We start from the raw sequence: 20,796 nt of genomic DNA on the forward strand, positions 1-20,796 counted from the left end.
CTAGTTGGTTTTGGTGGGTTTTTTTTTCCTTGAAGACTGGATTAAAAGTAATTACCATGTGATTATTTTTCATGAGCATTAATTTTAAGGCAAGAAACCATTATATTGTGAGAAAAGAGCAAAACACGACTGGCCTAGGGACCCCAGTTCTCATGTCAGACTGTTTTGCCTCTGTGTGTCATCATCAGACTTAGACCTGTTGCATAACAGAACCAGTAGAAAATAAAACACTGAATTTTGGCTACGTTGTTACACTAAGCAATATTTTAAGTCAATTCACTAAATGTTATTGTTCTTTATTACTATCACTATAAATAGTTAATATTTGCAGAACAATTTAAATATGAAAAATATTTTATAATAATAAGTATTATTATTGTGATTATTACTACTAATATACAAACAAGAAACAGAGGTCAACTTTTAATTGCCAGAATGCATGCAAATGCATTTTGGGAAAGAAGATGCAGCACTCTTCAGGTCAGCAGTTGGATATACAACTCCATGCCCCACACTCAATTTTACCGGGATCTATGCCTGTAGACCACGTGACCGTTTTGCCTTTTCTTTGGTGCCCAGACTAGAGATGACCTGCATACACACGTATTAGACAGATGCAATTGGAAGAAAGTAAAGTAATGGTTTAGAACATGAGACTCAGGTCAGGAAAATATATAAAGAAAGTGTAAGCAAAGGGAAGATGAAGAAGTTCATGGCAAATAAAAAAATATGGCAAATCGAAGAAGGAAAATAAAGAATATCATTCACAGCATGCACAAATATTTTAAATGTGAGTAAAAATGAATAAAGGCATATACTAGGATATTTTTCCAAATGTTACGATACAGGTCTTCATTTGATGTGCCCATACCTATGCTAACCAAATAAGAAATGAAATTTTATTTACATGCATATATTGTCTGATACAACAACTTGGACAACTGGGAAGTCACATATCTACTTGTTGGCTATTTTCTTTTCGGCTTTTTTGCAGTACATCTTGAGAGGCATGGACAAAAAGACCTTGGCAAGCCAGCTTTAAAGAAGGTAAGGATGAAGCAGAAAGCAGGGCTACGGTTCTGGAAGAAGCAGGAAAAAGCTGTCTAGACTGGTAAGTTAAGCAGAATGGAAGCAGAAAGTATGACTTGAATTTTCTTTTGCAGATTCCAGAGCTCTTCAACACTTAGCTCCGACAACTGTAAAATTACATAAAAAGATGAGACTTCATCAAAAGGAAGAGAACCAAAAAGATAAGTTAGCATTCGTGAGCAGTCACAGAAAGAAGCTCAGAAGCCTGATCAGACTTCAGACAAAGGTTCAAAGTAGTTAGAAAGAAAGAGTTTTACTTTTTCTTTCTTGTTACAATCTCGGGATTTTTATATCAATAGCTTGCTTTGGGTAGGAGGAGTAAGTCAGTCACGATCTTTGAACAGAGGCTGCTGACAATTATAAAAAGTCTTGAAGGTGAGAGAAGTTTAAATTATGCAATGGAAAACTGAGTCTTCCGAAGAAAGTAACATTATCAGTATAACAGACAAAGAAATTAATCCAAATAAATATATTTTACGTGATCTTCCACGTGATTACGTGGAAGGGAAAGGAATCTATGTTATCCTGTGTAGAAAGGTCACAATAATAAAAAAATGCAATAATATGATCAGAAAAATCAGTTTAAAAATGTTATGGAGGAAGAACCAGAAGGCTATGAACTTGACAGAATTTAGGAAGTTAAGGCTCAGAGAGAGACCAAATAGCCATGGGAAGAGCTTGGGATGAACGACTAGATCTATAGCTTTGCCCTTGATAAATTCTGGGAACACCAGTACATCTAGAGATCAAGTCAAAGAGCCAGAGAAAAAAGCAGGGTTGGTGGAAAGGAAACAGGATAAGGTTATGAGAGCAGATCTGAGAATTGTGAGTAAAAAATCTTGTAGAGTAAAACCGTTTTGTTTAAGTTCAGGCACTTTCTATTAAGGCTTTCACTAGTGATTTTTAAGTTGTTAACAAATCAGACTCAAGGGTCCCAAACATAGAAATCCTCCTCCCAAAACACACATATACCCCAAACCATAAAAATGTGAGCTTCCTATAAAATCCCCACAAAACTAGAGATCGAGATGAGTTATTCCTCACTAGTCTGTGTGGAATGTGAGGAAAGAAAAACATTTATTGTGGAAGGGTTTCTTCTGTGGGAATATTTGCTGTCAAACTCCTAAACCTAGTGTATAAAAATCATTAGAGTCTATAAAAAGTTAGTCATAAAAGGCACCTAACTTAACGCAGGGAAATTCTATTGCAAAATGCAGTAATCAGTCACAAGACTAGAATTCCCCAGGTGCTTTGATGAAGAGTAGTTGTGACTTGATTATTCTCAGTTAGGACAAGGAAAGCAAGGCTGGTATCAGCAGCACACATTTGTTGGTTCAAAGAGGTTGATTTTCCCAAATTGGAAAAAATTACGAGTTTAACAGAATGAAAAAAAATTAGGCAGAAGAATATGAATGGGAGCCGAGAACTCCCTAAGAAAAATATATTAGACATCCAAAAAATAATGAGGAAATGGGACAGCTTTTGATTGATGACTTGTTCTCAGTCCTGAAACCTTAAGGATGGTGATTTGAATAAAAAATAGAAGTAAAATCCCACAAAAAAATCCAAGCTGATAAAAGAGGGGAAATAGATTAAAATTTATATAAATTAGTAGCTACAAAGTAGATAAAGTAATAGCAGAAGGGGTGAGTATCTTGTAAAAACTCATAGCTACCTGGAAAATAAAATGACATTTTTTAGTATGTCATGAAGAAAGGGAAACTGTAGTATTTGGCCTTTACTAAGTGGATATGATAAAGTTGTTAATGGTGCAGGGAGAGTACAACGTAAGCTTTTGGATGTGCATTTGGAAAGGAGTTTGCACTGCTAGATGATCTGGGGTAAAGGCTGTGAAAGGAGGAGAGAATGACCTAAGAAAGAGCTGCTGGAAAAAGGAGTGTATAAATGGAGTGAAGCTCATGAGAAATCTGGCAAATGGATGGAGCACGAGGTTAAAAGATCACGGCTGTCGGCAATGGTTTCTGAACTGCAAATGGCCACACTTGAGGGGGTCTGTTTCACGGTCCACCCCGTTTGGGAAGAAAGGTTTGCCAAGGGAGACACTTACGCAGACGCTGACTGTGATGGTTTCATCGATGTTGCCCCACACTCTCCTGAGCTGTGCGGCAATTTAGGTGACGAAGGAAGAGAGGAGTCCGTCAGCTCTTCTATGTCCGAATGTGAGGAAGGAGGCTTGGTGGACTTCTTCTTTCCAAAGGCCTGTTTGAAAGAGCTTCTTAGCTGGAAAACAAACATAGAGCAAGATTATTTTCCTCGTCAAGGCAATTTGCGTGCAGCTCATGTTTCGAAGAGTTAGTTTGCAGATGCCATCCTAGCCACTGCCTGAGGTCAGTACACAGAAGCAAGGTATTAACATATGCAACACAGTATCTCTAAAAACATGATACGGTGCTTTGTTTTGACTTTATTAATCCAGCGCAGCGCAAACGTAATGCTATGGAAAAAGTGCAGAACCGAGTGGTACGGCTGTGGGAGAGGGGTGCTCATTTAAAACCATTAAGCCCCAGTGGAATCCCATTCCCATGGCATTCCCTTCAAGGGCTGGCTTTAAATAACCACTTTGCATCTAGGTACAGGCAGAACCTGCTGTTACTAAATGCTGAAATCAAAAGACAAGTTCAATTTACTGGGTTTGCCAATTTACTATCCCCATTAAAAATTTGAATGGCCAAACTATGCAAATGCGATGGTTTGGATCACAAGCGAGAGGATTTAAGCTGGGACATGAGGCTTGCTTTTTGTACGGCTGAGAAGAATGTTAGCTGAAAGGTATATACTCTTTGCTGCAGTTTCCTTTAGAGTAGTAAGAACTCTGAACGTACAAGCATTGCCTTTTCCCTCTAGAAGCTCTTACCCGGTATTGAAAAGGGACAGAATAGCCAAAGAGCCATTTATTTCAGGAGCCAAGATGACAACAGTTTTGTCTGCAGTGAATTTTAACTAGCCCATTCGTTGATACCTTTGTCTAAATACAGAAGTTGTTCATCTTAGGAAAAATGCGGTTGGTTTTGTTTTGTTTTGTTTTTTTTTTCAGAAAGTTGTTCTAATTAAAATTGTATAGAACTCAATGACAAACTGGTTCCTCTATAAAAAAATGAGGTATTCAAATATCTTATTTTCATGATATAATTGGAGAGTGGGGAGTGTGACCACTGATCAGGGAAGCGTTATTTAAGTCCTTTCCAGCTCATGATATCTAATGAGAAAGAAATGGATTTTGGCTACACTCCCCCTTTCTATAGTCTAAACTTTGAGATTAAAATGAATAGAGACAAACTGAGAAGACATACAGGATAATCTGGTTTTAGAAGGTATAAAAGCCTACTGCCAAAATAAATAGCAATCATGCCAAGATAGGTTTCTTTATAGATGCATGCCAGATTTTCCATGGTTTATATTCACCTCACTTCCTCTAGAGTTCACCTTGCAGAAACATGAAAGAGTGTGGAATTACAAATCAAGGGAATGAAGGCTGATCAGTATTTTAATACAAATGTTTATGCAGGTAATATTTTTAAAACAACAAAAACATTTTCTGATTATTTACTGAAAGTATTTGATTAAACCCTTAGCACTATGTGGTATTTGTGTGTTCCAGTTGAGAAGCATCTTAATTTCTTTAAACATCATACTACTTTTACATGAGAATTCTTAACAGATTTCAACTCCCTTCATAGCTGGGTAACATACTTGAGTGAAGCCTTTGAATCAAACTGCAAGTGAAGAAAAAGTCAAACAGGATTTCAATGTGGCCCAGAGATGGTTTTGGACACAACAGCTCTTTTAAGTTTTTTGTTTGTTTGTTTGTTTGTTTGTTTATCCTGACTTTTGCAAATAATTTTCTGCTGACATGCAACAATTTTTAGTTTACTGGTAGTGTCACAGTATGGATACACATGAATTGCTTTATATCCGTCTGGCCCCACAAGATTGTTGTAGATGAAATGGACCATTATGCTACTCAGGCGCTAGGAAACGACATAATAGCTAAAAGATAGGTTCAAACCTGCTAAGCACTTACCCAGTTTTTCTTTTTCTTTTTCTTGGAGTCAGCGTCATTACCACTGCCAATGCTCGAATGGCTTGTAGCACTATTGATGCTGGAAACACTTTCTGAAGAGTGTTGCCGCCTTATACGTAAATCTAAAGAAAAGAAATTACTGTGAAATCCATCTGTCTCTCTTTCAATTCTTGTATTTATGTAACACCTTCCTCCTCAAAGGGAGCCGAAATGAACATAAATGGCATCAATACCTGCAGTGGCTCAGACTCAAGCTATTGCAGCCTGTGAGAAACCACGCAGGGGTCAGTGGGGATGCGTACAAGTAGGCTAACACTTTGGAGCTTCTCCGAACCGGGATCTTATTGGCATAAAGGCAATGACCCTGCACAGCGATCTGTGCAAGCGTAACCTCATAGCTAAGCAGTTTTTGTCACAGATGGATTACGTGACTTATTACTATCACACGTACTACAGTTCTTTTTCTGAGGAGTATAGGCACCGCTTGATTTGTAGCAGGCCTAATCAGCGTTCAGATGCTACTTTCTAATATACCATGATGGAAATAAGCAGGCAGGAGTTCATTAAAAATGAATGAAACAAAATAACCAAGAAGTGGAGAATATTAGAAATGGTTGGTGAGGCTTTTGACTTTCAATTCCTTAAAAGTCTCTGATAACTATATCTTAATCACTGGATAATATTCTTGCAGAACATGTCCACTATTACCAAGGGAAATGAATTTTGGATTATTTTTTACTTCCTAGAAGTTAGCTTTGCTATATTCAAGTCATGCAATGCAATGACCTTAAGGCAAACATCTAAATAATGACCTCTTTAAAGAAAGAGCAATGACACTCTCAAAAATGAATGCTGCTATTATTTTTTTCTTCAAGTAATTCCTTTGCTGTTGCTTACCAACAGGCACTTTTGAAGTATATATTTATCATGTGACATCTGCCTAAGTGCAATGACAAATTAGTTGGGAATCTGGAATTTAAAGTGCCTGCTTTCCTGCACTGATTTAGCACCTCATGAAGGAGCTGAGCTCTTGCGAGTCCATCTCTTGACAATGAGCACACCAATTTTCAGAGCTACAACTTACACTGGATTTCCAAGCTGTGACCATGTTTCACCATAAGGCTTCACTAGTGTCTCGGGTGTACTTCAATACACGACTGTGGTGATGGGGTTAACTCTTGCCACCCAGCAATCAATTCCTGGCCACCCAGTTCTGAGAAGACAAGGCTCCAGGAACTCTGGCAAACGGGAAGCTCATGCAAGGTTTTCTGCTCTGGAAATACCACAAGTATGCCTACCATGCACTGCAGAATGTGCTTGCCCTTGCAAGAGAGTCCCCAAAACAACAGAAAAGTAGTGACTTAGCTTTTTTTCTGGGGAGAAACTCTGCATTTATTTTAATAGTGACAAAAACATACCTTTGTGGGTATGATCGGGACCGTTCAAGGCTCCTTGAATAGCAGCTTGTGCAGCAGAATTCTGGGCTTTCAGCATTTCAATGGTTTCCCTTAGCTCTATGAGCTCAGATTCCTGTGGGAAGAACAAAGAGAGCTCAAAATATATGGCACAAGAACAATGTTTGTCTAAGCTAAAAAAATATGACAAGATAAGAGTGGTCAAACCGAAGGTCATGGGACTGCTTGGGTGAACGTAAGGGCAACACCTAAGTAGAAGGCATCTTTTCTCTCCACAGATATTAAACTCAACTAATGTGTTCTTTTGCATTTATTCTATATAAAGTGATTACGCTATTTTTAAGGAAAACAAAACATTTTTAATAAAGACTAATCTAAAAAGGGTTTCAATTGAATATTCTTTATAAAGTTAAGAGAAACCCAACAATTTTACTGTGAAACACAATAAACCCGTTCAAATGACATCCTTTAGTATGTGAGGCTACCATTTAATAGATGAATCTCAACCTGAATTTCCATATTTTCCAAAAGATTTAACTTGCTAAATAAGAATTCAACTTAAAAAGCCCTGTTTAATAGCAACTGTCCTGCAAGTTGAAGTAAAATTACTCCACTTGAGTGCAGGAAGTTCGGTATTAGAGTGCACAGCCTATTTTACTTAAAAAATAGATTTTATTACTGCTGCATTAAACCTGTCCTTCCAGCCTGTATTTATATAATGAGGATTAAAGGAAGTTAACCTCAAAAAAAGAGAAAAGAAGCAAAGGAAAAGAACATGTTCCAAATCTTTTAGGAAAGAAGCTTGGAGATGATCTGTTTCAGTATCACTGCTTAACCTCCTCTGGAAAGAAAATCATCTGACGAAAATTATGCTTTGTAAAATAGTCAAAAGTTTTGGTTTTAAGAAAATTCCATTGTGTTTTTTTGCTTAAGATGAAAAAAAGCAAGCAATACAAACATTTTCTATCTAGCTCACAATGAGTGTCACCATATTTCATCTGCTGGTGCTCAACCAGACTGTGAAATGTTATTTTTATAGACAGGTACGGTGACTCCAGTGGTGACTAATAGCTCACTGATATATAGTTTCTTTCACAGTTTGGCCCAATGAGGTCTTTCTTTTTATAGGATACTGTTCAAAATGAATAAGGGCAGAAAGTTGCAGACATTCAATCCTGGAAGGTGCTAAGCAGCCTCTTAATCCTGAGCTTGGTACAAAGGCTCACATTAAATTTGCTGCCTATCAGGTTTAGATTTCTTTTCCCCAATAGTCAAAACAGCACAGTGAAAACCCAAACTGTTTACTCGTGAATAGGATACCTAACCTGCATTAACTTTCTGAATGGAGTCATTTTTCTCTACTTAAAGTTCTTCCCTTCCCATAATTCTGTTATTCTGCCAACGCTGGCAGGCTGGAATGAAGCACTCCAGCAGGTTATGATCAGTCTTTGTTACAGGATCTTTCAGTATGGATTTAACCTAGAGTCGCATATGTTTTAATTAAAATCTGGAAACGAAAGATTTTATCTTCAAACTATTCTATGATATTGCCTGCGCAAACCTGATGCTGCACAGTTTAATTCTCTTGGAGCTTTATGAAGATTTGATCGCAACGGCCATTAAAGAAAGATCTGTCTTATTGGCACAGCTGTCCCTGTTGCCTTTCAGTGTTTTTTAAACAAAACTCTAATATAATCTGCTGGCTGTTTTCCACATTAAAGCATCTGCTTTCGTAAACATACCTTTTGTTCAGCTGTCATTGTTAGACTTTGCAATCGGCCGGTCATATTTCCCAAGCTTTTTTCAAAAGCTGCTACTAGATGAGCCTGTGAAAGAAACAGAAGACAGCATTCATCATGACAATGGCACAATTTTCCCAGATCTATTTGTTTTTTTTTTAAATATTTGTTTCCCTCCAAGCTCATCTTCTCCAGCTCTTTTCTACTAAACTCAGACTGAGCTGGCTTGAATAGGTGAAGCAGCCAAGTGAGCCCAGTGTTCCCCAAGCCTCATTAGCCCCCAGGGAGATTAGGTCAGGTATCTCTGCCTGGAAATGGATTATGGATTTAATGCCCTGCTTTGGGTTTACTGATATATCGGCCAAAAGAAGTCTGCTCCCAGATAGAAGTCCAGGAACAATTCTTTTCAATTACTGAACACTTCAAAATGGGAATTCAAGTACTTTATCTTAAAACGTAACTTTTAACCTCACAAATAAAACACTCCAGAGGAATCCTGAGACTCAAACAAAAAAAAAAAATCACAGTTAGTTTTATGAAAGGTCATTACTTAGTCTATTCATCTTATATTGATTATATATAGGTGTGTGTTGTGTGTATAAAAGTAATAAAAAACATATAAAATGTAAATATAATATTTATACATGTGTGCAAATGTATATATAAAAAACAATCTTGTAAATTGGAAGTTCTACTTCTTAATAAAAAAAGCAATAAAGTTGAAGCTGATTACAAGATTTTAAAAAATTAAAGTTTCATTTTATTTTCTAACATTCACCCTATAGTCTATGCAAGCAAAATTTATACAAACAATACATCAACTCTTCATTGGTTCTAGCTGACATTGAGCTTTGCAGGCAAAGAAGAGCAAGTGGTCATAAAGAAACCAACAAGCTAAGCCAGCTTGTACAGCCAAGGGAAAGTAAGAATTAAATTTTTGTGACGTTCCATGAAATTCTATTCACTCCTCTCACAACACCAAATAGTAAATGCAGAAGGAAATACTTATTTTCTCTTTACTATCTCAAAAGTGGTAATCGGCAAAGTTTTCAAACATAAGAGCAACAATACACTTGGAAATACAGCTCACAAACAACATATTTATATGTACAAATGGATTAACTGAGCTTCCTCACCGAGAAAAATTATTCTTTATTATAGCAGTGCAGGCACACACAGTGCCTGGCAAATTTTTCAGTTACAGACTTGCATGCTTGTACAAGCCTAGTTGAAATTGTTCAAGTGTATGTGGTTGTACTGAATCTGAGGTATAGTCAGAAAAAGACATAGTCCAAGAATGATTCTGTTATGTACTTTAGGAGAAGGAAAAGAACTTCTTGCCACCTTGCTCTGTGTATTATTCCTCAAATAAAAAAAGACTGTCATATATATAATAGTGGCCCACTCCTGTGTCTCCACTTCAGAGCTGTTATACTGGTAAGTGGCTTTTGTGTTTTGTACATCATTTTGCATTGCTTTAAATGTGTCAGTATCTTGTAAACTCCTTATTTTATACTTATTAAACTTACTACAAGTTCACTCCTTGTAAATTGTATTATTAGCAAATAATTTATTTAATTACTTATGGGTATAGTAGTCAATCCACCTGCTTTCTGCATCTGCAGGGATGCTTTAGGGATAATTCTTTTGGTAAAGGATACATACCCCAGGGACTATCTTTTGATAAACATGACACTAGATGCATATGCAATTTCTTAAGGATTAATTAGTAATTGTGTACATTCCTATTTTAACATTTATCACTTAGGCTTTATTCTTGAAGTTATAATTTTAAATAAAATGAACTTGAAATACATGTCAAATGCACGTCTGAAACCTGTCAATCAATATAAGTTATCCTAGCTAGTTTGGAATCTACAGCCTTTGGTTGTTTTCACTACTTCATTCCTCTGAGAAGATAAAAGTAACTAGTTTTTAAACTTTTCACTTCAATAATTAGCTACATGTTACAAATACTCAGACTAATTTATGGTGTTTTAATTCCAAAGATGATGACCACTGACCCAGAACACAATCAGGGACAAAGTAGATGCACTACCACAGAATTGTAGCCAAATGTCTCTTCATTACATGTGTTTAACAGGAAACTAATGGAGCTCGCTGTTCCCTGCCTCATAAAAAAATCTATGGCTTGGCTGATGGCCTGTGGTTCTGCTTTACCATGAGAATAACAATGGGGACTGAGGGCTTGAAAAGAGGAATAATTTGCTTAATTATGCATTGCTTTTGTCCGTTTCTCTCAATTAGTCTGTGATAACCACAGTTCTTTGGTACCTAACTGTGCATATTTGTGCAAAGTGTTTTCCTATTCCATAGCTACAACTTCAGCTTATATTGTGCATGAATAAACCACAAGGAACTTACAGGAAAAATTAAGGAACTCATAGGAAAAATGAAGAACTAAAAAGCATCATTAAAAATGTCATCAAAGGTCACCGAAACTGTTAAGTTATTGTCTGATAGTCTTTAGAGACAGACAGCCATGTCACAACTATGGATTCTTACTAAAATTCAGCCTGTGCTAGAGCACATTACCTTCTTGGAGTAGCACACTAAAATTTTTGCATCCTAAATGTAACTGGATCAAGATGGTGGATCCTTCCTAACTCATTTGAGATAAAGACTATCCGGTCCTGATTTGCTAGTAATAAAGAAACATAATTCAAAGGCCCATCAACCAAAAACTATTCAAGAAAAAAACTTCAATCGCATTGTTCATTACTTTAAATGTTTATTACAACAGAATACTCTTCTATGAAATGCAAAGTATTAATTTTACTTTCAGAGTAATAAACTGTGCTGTCTTTCCCCAGAGCAGCAAATGTTTATTTATTCAGCAGTCTAGGGAACTCCTACTTGTTGAAATATTATGCAGATTTGTCCCAAAAGAAATACTGTAACAAAATAAGAAAAGTTAGTTTGAAAAAGGCTAGATTATCAGTATATTTATAAGTGTGTGGAAGTATGCATAAAAAATGTGTATGTATATATTCCCTTTTAAGATCAGACTTTGCATTTAAAGAGTTAAATGCAAAATAATTCAGAAAACAATTGAAACAAATAGAAAGAAGTAACTGTGGGTTTTAAAATGTTTATTAGAAATAAAAAAATTCTAATTAGAAAAAAATTCTTTTACACTTATAAATTTGGTAATTGATTTTGATTGGATTGGTAATCCTCAATTTCTGAGGATTATTTACTTTATCCAAAAGGATCCATTCTTTCATTCTCGTAAAAATACTTAAATAGAATTTTTTTTAAAGTTACAGCCAATCCCTTGCACCTAGAAAACTCTGCATTAGATTCAGTAGTTTCATCCATGGCATATGTTATTTGAATACCATACAAAATAGCCTGAATACTGCATGTGCTTTAAATAACACTTATTCTAAAGATAAAACATATCTTTACAATTGAATGCAGCGTTTCTACTTGGAGACAGATATACTGGCATTAGAGTTAAGTAACTGGGCATTACTGGAAGTATGCCTGCAGCAAAATATATCCATCTTTAACATGATATACATATTAGATACACAGATGATGTATAGCTCTTAATCTGTACATCCATCACATATGGCTTAATTTTGACTTCCATTACCATGTGAAATTCCCATTGGAAATAGTCAAGGAGCTATATGCTCAGGGAATGACTTCAGTGCCAAGATGACAGATTTGATTTTAAACATTTCCTTCTTACTAAACGATCCCAGCCAGCCAAACCCCAAATACCTCAGCCCTTAGGTTTACAGCCCATCCCGAACAAGACATTGGCATACCCAAAGACTATCCGCTGACACGCTTCGCCGTTTGATCTGCGGTGTCCGGGTTTATAAAACAAACGTAAATAAATAAATTTCCTCCCACCTGACACGGCTGAATGAAAGGAGGTGTGAGAGGCCAGAAGGGATCGGGCTGATTGCAAGTAGCCACCGAACATCTGGTGACCTTTTCTGTTCGCCGCCTGCTATTCTCTCGTTGTTTGGCCGTAGGGTAGTGGTTCAGAGCTGGCCAAACAAGAGTATTAGCCAGAGAACCCCCTCCGCTTTCTACTGGCATCCTGGGGCCGCGACACTTTGCGAGCACGCACCCTTCAGCTTTATACAGTACAAAAGCTCTGATCAAAGTCCCTCCGAACGGGCTGGGTTCAGGCTGCTCGCTGGAATTTGAGCCCTTGTCAGTCACGTAGGAAGTCTGCTGGTTGGACACTTGCTGCACTGAAAACGGGCCCTTTCTTAATTAGTATTGAGATTTGCCCTTCAGCAACAGCGAAACAGGCGGCCAGGGGAAAAGCCAGAACCTCAGAAAAAAACTGTAAATTAAGCATCCAAACAACAGCTGGGCCCTGCTTGAATTTAATCATATGCGGGCAAAACACATTGGGGTTAATCAAATGAAATAAACTGCTGAAATCAAGCATAGTACTTGAGTCCAGCCAACAAAACCTGAATAATAAATGAAACCAAATAAGAAAAGTCTTAGCAGAGATTTCCAAAATGCCTGAGAAATGCTATAACTTCCAATAGACAGATTTTGATGTAAAATATCAAGCAACGGCTTGATGAAATAGGTCAAATTTCAGCCTGCCAGTCTTTTAATGACACATGTACTACTGTCACCAATAATCTTTTGTGGTGAAGCAAAGAAAGATATGAATAGCATTGAAATGGGATGAATAAGATGCTCTTTTTTTTCACTCGCATACAATACTTTTGCTGAGTTCTACAAAGGGAAATGGTAGCAACAAATTCAAGCCCGAGATGAACTGTGAGGGAACAAGATTTCTGGCTATTAATAGTTCCCTTCTCCAGACCACAGCGAGGAAAAAAAGTACTGCATATTTTCTGATACTGAAAATTTGGAGGAGCATAGGGTTAAGGCTAAGATGAATGCATTTATAGCAAAGGCATCAGAAAGGACTGAGTAATTTTCTGGTCAGCAAAGGGACCGCAGAAGATACTCTGCTCGTACAGTTCTCTGCCTGCCAGAGACGGATGTATCTGCAGAAAAGATAGGCAGTCATCAAACTTTTTTCTGCATTAATCTTACTGTTTGTTCAGGTTTTAGCCTCCTGGCGTGCAAACGTGACTCAAAATAAGGGTCGCAGTACTATGTTATCTATTTAGAGAGTAAAACATGGTTTTGATTTCTTCTCTGAGGATAAATTCCAGCTTTTGTGTTTAGGATTATTTCTCCTTTAAATGCCAGAGCCTGGTGAAGTATGTCTCTCAGATTAGGAGATAAATGATAAACGAATACATGCAAGTAAAGCATTGCTAAGACAGTACAAGTTCATGAAAATTAGAAGCCCATCTGGGTTTTCATAAATTTGTCAAATCAAGTATTTGTTAGTTACTCTGATAATTTTTATGAAAACTATATAATCACTGTGACTTAAATATCAATTCTGTAATTAGACTAAATTTCAGAGGCCACATCACAATTAAAAAGTTTTATATATACTCTGTTTTCAAGCTGGACTTTATTCCTGATGTTTAAGTGATACTTCCTGGAATTTTTTTACATAAAGTGCTCAAAGGACTGACAGAATTAGTACTAACACCTCTTTAAGCGGTCTCTTTTCATCCTTTGGACTTTTGTGGAAGTGTTTTTTTAATGTTTTACACCTTCTGTACCAGAAATAGCAGAGAATGAACTCAGAACCAGGCTTATTGTGCAATACTTTTCAATTTTTGGTTTTGTAAAGTATGTATCTCATGACAGCATCCCCCCCCCAAATTTGCTTACAGTATCTAGTAATATCAACCTTTCTTTTAAGATTGCATTAATTGTGAGGGTGTCCAAATCCCTTGATTATGCCTGGAGAATTTGAAGCCTCTAAGTTTCATGCTTCTGACAAGTTTAATTTTGAGGGAATTTCCACATGTTGGGGATTTGGGAAAAGGAAAGATTTCTCTGGTACCATTTAAAAACCCCATGTGCTAAAAGGATCAGCTTTAGGGTTGCTTATAGGTTTAGAGTTTAAAGAGTGTCTCCATGGAGATGGATTAGAAGGTGAGTGACACAGTCAAAAGAACGTGATTAAATTAACCTTCATAAAACATACGGTGTGCATGCACATATATATATATATGCATACAAGCACATACAGGTTTACAAATGTGGTCCTTCTGGATAGGCAAAACCAGATGCACATGTATATACTTTTAAATTGTCCTGTTGAAAATATTACCTTTCCAATGAGATCAGCAGAAAAGCTATGGTCATTCTTACTAGGTGTTCAGAAGTCCAGAGGCAGTACATGGGACAAGAACCCCAACCAATGCAATGTGAGTTATACAGATTAAACCCAACCTATTTGTCACCCATGCAGAAGAATTAGTTTGAGTGAAAACCAAGCCAAAATGTAACTATCCATTTTTTAGCTTGACACAGTTTCTTTGAAGTATGGACCAAATCTAATAGTAACTTGGGGCTGACTTGGAAGATTTGCCTGGAACAAGTAATGTTATTAGAAACCAGTCTGTATGGTGTTTATTCCACACAAAGGAATACTTGCCAGAAATATAGTCAATGACTTCTAAATAACACTGGGGAGAGATCGGACACAATTTGCTCAAGCAAACTGAAAAAATGGCCTCGTTGCCTCAGCTGCAGAGGAGAATGCCCTGCCATCCTCACTCTGTGCCCTGGTGGCTGTATTATAAGCTATGGCACTGCTGGGGTGACTGGAAAAGGATGGAGACTGAACAGAGTCATCTTTCAACTCTCCCTTTCACCACATCAGCAAGAAGGAATATGCTGATGTTTTCTGTTCGGCGCTAGCAGAAGAAGGGCAAGCTGCATTTCTGCCCATGGAGTAAAGCAAGGGACGGTCCCAAGAGCCTGAGTTATCGCCATCAGAGCGGCTCCCACACCAGCTCTAGCACAGAAACCTGAGCCCGAGCCCACCACGGGCAAACAGTTTGGTCTTACTGATGTGGCACCACTGCCCAGAATCCCAGAAAGCTTTGGGTTGGGAGGGACCTGTGAAGATCAATTAGTCCAACCCCCGGCTGTGGGCAGGGACGTCTTTCACTAAATCAGGGGTTTGCAGGAATCAAGCTAACTCCTCTGGATAACTCCAGCGGCTGCTGCGGGGGCGTTAGCAGGGCTCTCCGAGTGGATGGGGGACGTCCGTGGTTGCGCTGGGTCACAAGCCCAGGCACAGCCTGCCTCCCTGGGCTCCCACTGCCGCCCCGCGTTCTTGGTGGAAAGAAAAGTGCCCTGCAGAGAGCAACGGACTTGTTAGCGAACACGACTACCCGAGGCACGCTGGCTTAGCTCTTCTGACCTCTCGGTGTTGGTTTTAGGTTGTTGCTCTCAGGATGGGTGAGTGAAGAACTGCCCAACCTGGCAAAGACCAGTGTCTAAAACGGACAATATTTTCTGCTTCACTAGTTCATTCTCAGAGCTGGGAACAGACTGGCAACCCATCTCGCTACAGAGGCACAAATACCCACAGGTTCAGGTTCTGCAGCCACCTGAACAGAGCAGAAAGGGCGAAGAGTAGCTCTTCCACATTTTCCCGTGGAGCAGTCCTAAGAGAACAAGCGGCTTTCACACAGCTAGAGATTAATTCCTCGCAACGCGAACACAGTACTACTACACTGACTGAAATAATTTCTTGAAAATAATGGCAGTATTTATAGATCTAAATACTCGGTCCATCTGTATTTCAAAGAAAGGCACTCTGTAGGTTGCCCAAGACATCAGGAAGCTGCTTTCCTGAAATGCAGAATGATACTCTCTTGCAACAGCACCTCAGCTTTCCTTGGGAATGATAACTATAGTTATATCCTGAATTGCATTTAAAAATCACTATACAACAGATTGTTCAGTAACTATCCTGTAACTTCATCTGAAACCATAGTAACCAGACAGGATTGTAGCTCACATTTCCTATCTGGCATTATATTCCAATAACACGTTCAATAACTCATATTAGCAGTGTATGACAATTGGAAGTAACGCCAGGGAGCTCTCTGAGGAACAGCCCAGTTTCCATTAGTTATATATCAGCACAGTTATTGCAGCATACGAATATGCAACAATGAATATGTATATGCAGCACATAAAATATACAACTTTGCTTCCCTCTACATCTATCTGCATTTTGCAGGGTTTATCTTTGTGAAATGAAACTATAATGAATTCTATCAGAATATGCAATCCACACCCTTTCTTTGGTTGTGTTTACTTTTCAGCTTTTTTTTTTTTAATTGATTCTGAAGAAAGAGTGAGACTGAACTGGATAGGACTGTTGTCACATTCAAAAAGTGTGGAAACTTTCCTTTCCATTTCCACTGTGTTTGATTACAAGATTTCTTCTGCTTGAAGCTGAGGCAATACAGACATCTAATGAAATAATTAATTTGAAAACCACCAAAATAAATAAATTTATTTAAGTCTGGAGTAAAAGTCTCCCAGACCATGTGTCGAGTAAAAGCTATTAGCCAATCTGATAATGTATTCTTTGATACTGTTTATGATCACAAGTAAAAATACTTACATTTGCTGAAAGTTGAGATGTAAGGGTAGCAACTTTCTCTTGTGATGCAACCAGCTCTCTCCGTAGTTTCTGAATTTGCTAGAAAAAAAGAAAAAAGACTGTTGTCAGTATTTCAGTAATTTGCTTTTGTTGTGGTTTGTTTGTTTGTTTTCTTAAGGGATCACTAATAGGTTTACAATGTCTTAGTTTCACATTTTAATCTCAGAACTATTCAGAAATACAAATTATTAAAAGTTGGCACTTAGTGCTGCTCCCAGTGTTTTCTTGCACTTAACCATTGTATGAGCTAGAATCCCAGTTAAGGGAGCACGTATGGGCAAATGCTTAATTACTTCATATGTACAATCCTCTGTTTGCACATGTAAATGTCATATTTTTTTACCAAATCCCGTAAGTTCCAAACATATTCTTAGTGCAGTCAAAGATAGCAGCCCTGGATGAGGCCTGAGATTATGAAACATGAACGAATTTGGGTGAGGTCCGCTGTGCCTGACTGTAGACATGATGCAACCAACATATGTTAAATGTCTACATTAGACTCAGATAAAGTGCCCAAAAGTACTCCCCCACTGCCCGGCATGAAGAAGGCTCTGATGACTACCTCAGACACAGATTTTTTCCTTCATGGATGTCTAAAGGCAGATGAGGTACAGTAACATTTTTCTTTTCTCTAACACAATACTTCCTACAGTCCCTGCGATTCACACATGCAGCCTCTTTAAACCTTATACATTATTCAAAAACTTGCCAACTTAAAAAAATAGATGTGGCTTTAAATGTGCTTGTTGACATGAAAAGATACTTAATTTAAGGCTCCTGTATCCTTTAATGAAAAACAGAATCCTTAAGAAAAAGTATCTGTTTACATTTCAGCTGGGATAGATATCTAACGTGAAGCTTGTGCATCATTTTAAGCCCATTTAACCCTGTTTGAGATCTTACGGGGACTCCAGCCATTGCACTGACCTTAAGCACAGCATGGGGTTTCACTTTGAAACCCCTTTCATATTCAGACATAAAAGAAATTATTCCAGACTAGAGAAGTAAAATGTCTAAAACTAGCCTAGGAAAGGGAGCACATAACATTCACTAGTAAAGACTATTGCAGTACTTTAATTTTATGACTCCCATGAAAACCACCGGGGAATATTGTACAAGCTTTAAGAATGAACAAGTTCCTGTACATCTGTGATACAAAAATAGCTAGGTCATTTACACTAGCTCAGAGCAAAGGAGACAGACTATTGAGCTGTTCTCCATCCTGGTCTGCCCCTTTTCTTTTTCTAAGTTTTCTCTTTGGTTTTTGATAGCAATTATTTGACCTTCCTGCTCTAAGCTACACTTTCATCATATTCCTGCAACCATACAAAGGTAGTTCTCATGAAGTGCTGTTCCACATCTCCTGCAAGAGCATCAGAGAGCAGACCTACATACTGAGAAAACTTCTTGTAGAAATACCCAGGAAAGAAATGTTGTTTCACCTGTCTATACAACCTTATACAAAGGGCAGTGAAATGAGGAATTGTCATTTACACTATTGAGCTATGACATGCTTCTTTAGCTCCTTTGCTTTAACTTTCCGAGAAAGATGCTTAGAAAATTCAGGGAGAAATTACATTGAAATATACTGCAGCAAGTAAGGAAGAATATGTTATTTGTCCAACTTCCTCAAAATACCTTTTAGTTGGCTTTTTCTCTGATTAGAGTAGTAAAAATAGGAGCAGCATAAATGCAGGAGTTGGAAGGCATGTAGCTCTGTGAAGTGGAAGTGCACCCCTTGGTGCTGCATTTTATTGCTGCTACTCCTTGGTGCCCTTTTAATACAACCAGGACTTTATTTTGAGAAAGGCTGTAATTGTATCCAGCTGCTGACCTGGGCTTGTCACCCATTCTTATCCACTGTGAGGAGAAAGAAGCTGTTTTCCGTGTCAGATTTGATTTATATCTGAAATCAATCTGCATTGCTCTGAAATCCATCAAAGTGGTCAGTTTTGAGAAATTTAATATAATGCAAAATGTAAGGGAGAGAAGTTCAAAGCGAACATTTGAAATATTTTTCTCCTGAAAGGCAGCACATTACCTTGAATTGCACAGTCCCTTAGAACCAGTACAGAGTGGTGTTAAGTCTGAAATCAGACGTATCACAGCTCCTCCACTCAGAAGCCTGATTCTCATCGATTCTTGTCCCCTTTTCAGAACCTCAGCCAGGAGGCATTCTTCAGCCCGATACTAAGAAAACACCTTCTAGTGCACTAGAAGCTGCATCAGCTTTTTACCAATACTTCTTAAAAAGTGGTGCAAAGACATGAGGTGTATTTTCCCCAGCGACTCAGCCATTTAGCCATAGCAGGTAAAAAACCCCCCAACTTTAAAATAATATAATGCAATACATACATATAAAAATGAAGAAAAGTTCTTACCTCTGAATGTGCCTTTTCTTCTGCCTGGAAGAAAACAAAGAAGAAATGGCTTAGAAACAGTGTGCAACATAATTGCGGTAATAGAAAATAAAAGCCAGCAACACTGAAGTGAAACGAATAGCTTCATGGATCCATTACATTTAAGGAAGGTATGCAGTAAAAACAATAAATGGAATTCTTTTCAACTTACTTGGAAAGGCTCCAGCTGAAACCCCAAAGAGTTTGCCAGCATACTGACAACATGAAACAGTGGATAAAGGGAGAACAGGAACAGAACTGCAGAAACTGCAGCTACATTTCTAAGATACAAAAGAAAATGTGCTATGCTGTCACTGCATGGACCTTAGCCTGTGACCAGCAAACTTTTACACCGTAGTGATTATTATGGCTCCTGGAACTATGTTCGTTTTACCGTATACCAAGCAATATTCCTAATAGACTAATCCCTGCTAAGAGACGTTGACAGCATACCAGTAAAACATATATGGGGGGAAGGTGAGGGGAGAGGGGTATTTACACTTTAAATAATTTCTGCCATACAGAGTACTGACCAAAATATTAAGGGCTATCAAGGCATGTTAAAGTTTCAGCTTAAACTTGCTAATAATACTTAATAATGTTAGATATTTTCCACATTGTTATGTTTTGTGTCATATAATGATGCTATTTACTCAGCAGTCTTTTTCAACAAGCTAAGAAACTAAATCAGTGCAAGGCAAACCTTTGAAGGTCATTAAATTCGTAAGCATGGGAGTAGTCTAATTTAGGAGGTATTTGGTGGACAGAGAAATCGTGCTTCAGTGGGATTCTAATGGAAAGGAACAGCGTACCATGAGAGAGGAACCCTTTCGTAACATAAAACAAGAATCAGTTAATGTACTGGAAATCAATCCACCCGTGATCTGAGGTGCACCAAGTTCAAAGAAGCAGTCTAACATTGGCTGGAAGAGAAGCAAGCAGTAAAAGGAAAATGTGGGTAGTAGAATTAGCCATAAATAACAACACAAATGCTAAGAAAACCCAAGGTAAGGGCTCCTCGGAAGATTCCCTGACATCAGGCAGTATCTGTGTTATTACAAATTAATATAGCTGCTTTTTTAAGCCTGTATTAAGCACAACTTTTGTGCTGTTAGAATTTTAATAATTTATTATATAAATGTTTTCTTTCTTTACCTGGTGTAGGGGGAGAAGACTTCTAGAAAACGCCTCTTTCCATACGTGCTTATCTGTTAACAGTCACTAAAAATACTGCCATGCTATGGTATTTCCCTTAGAAATATTAGAACTGCTCTTGGCTGAAACTACTGTAATACCTGACACATCAATATGTGGGAATGATTCAATATAATGATTGTTTTATTTGCCAGCACTGATGTGACACACATACTAACTTTCTGATCTATGTTCGCAAAAAGGAGATTTTTTCTGCCTACAGAAAAAATTGAAATTCTGTTCTCATTATTGTTACTTTGAACACATAGTGCATGAAAAGTCACAAAGAGATCGAGAAAGACCATGTCCCCTTATGAATTCTACTCTGCCAAGAAAAGCAAAAAAA

At 37.8% G+C, this 20,796-nt stretch overlaps 1 protein-coding gene across 12 annotated transcripts in view; it reads right to left on the minus strand.

Annotated features, from left to right (window-relative positions):
- NAV3 (neuron navigator 3) overlaps positions 1-20,796 on the minus strand; it is a 557,756-nt gene that overhangs the window by 22,353 nt on the left and 514,607 nt on the right. For 10 of the 12 annotated variants that reach the window (XM_069773360.1, XM_069773359.1, XM_069773362.1 and 7 more), the window contains 7 exons: positions 19,239-19,262; positions 16,819-16,896; positions 8,289-8,372; positions 6,550-6,661; positions 5,132-5,253; positions 4,513-4,533; positions 3,158-3,330 (listed from right to left, as the gene is read on the minus strand). In XM_069773360.1, the coding sequence (XP_069629461.1) occupies positions 3,158-3,330; positions 4,513-4,533; positions 5,132-5,253; positions 6,550-6,661; positions 8,289-8,372; positions 16,819-16,896; positions 19,239-19,262 (614 nt within the window). The remainder of the gene's footprint in view (positions 1-3,157; positions 3,331-4,512; positions 4,534-5,131; positions 5,254-6,549; positions 6,662-8,288; positions 8,373-16,818; positions 16,897-19,238; positions 19,263-20,796) is intronic. The other 2 variants (XM_069773366.1, XM_069773357.1) reach the window with 1 other exon arrangement.

The sequence above is a fragment of the Haliaeetus albicilla genome, chromosome 28 (assembly GCF_947461875.1).
Source record: "Haliaeetus albicilla chromosome 28, bHalAlb1.1, whole genome shotgun sequence".
In the NCBI taxonomy this organism is placed as follows: Eukaryota; Metazoa; Chordata; class Aves; order Accipitriformes; family Accipitridae; genus Haliaeetus; species Haliaeetus albicilla.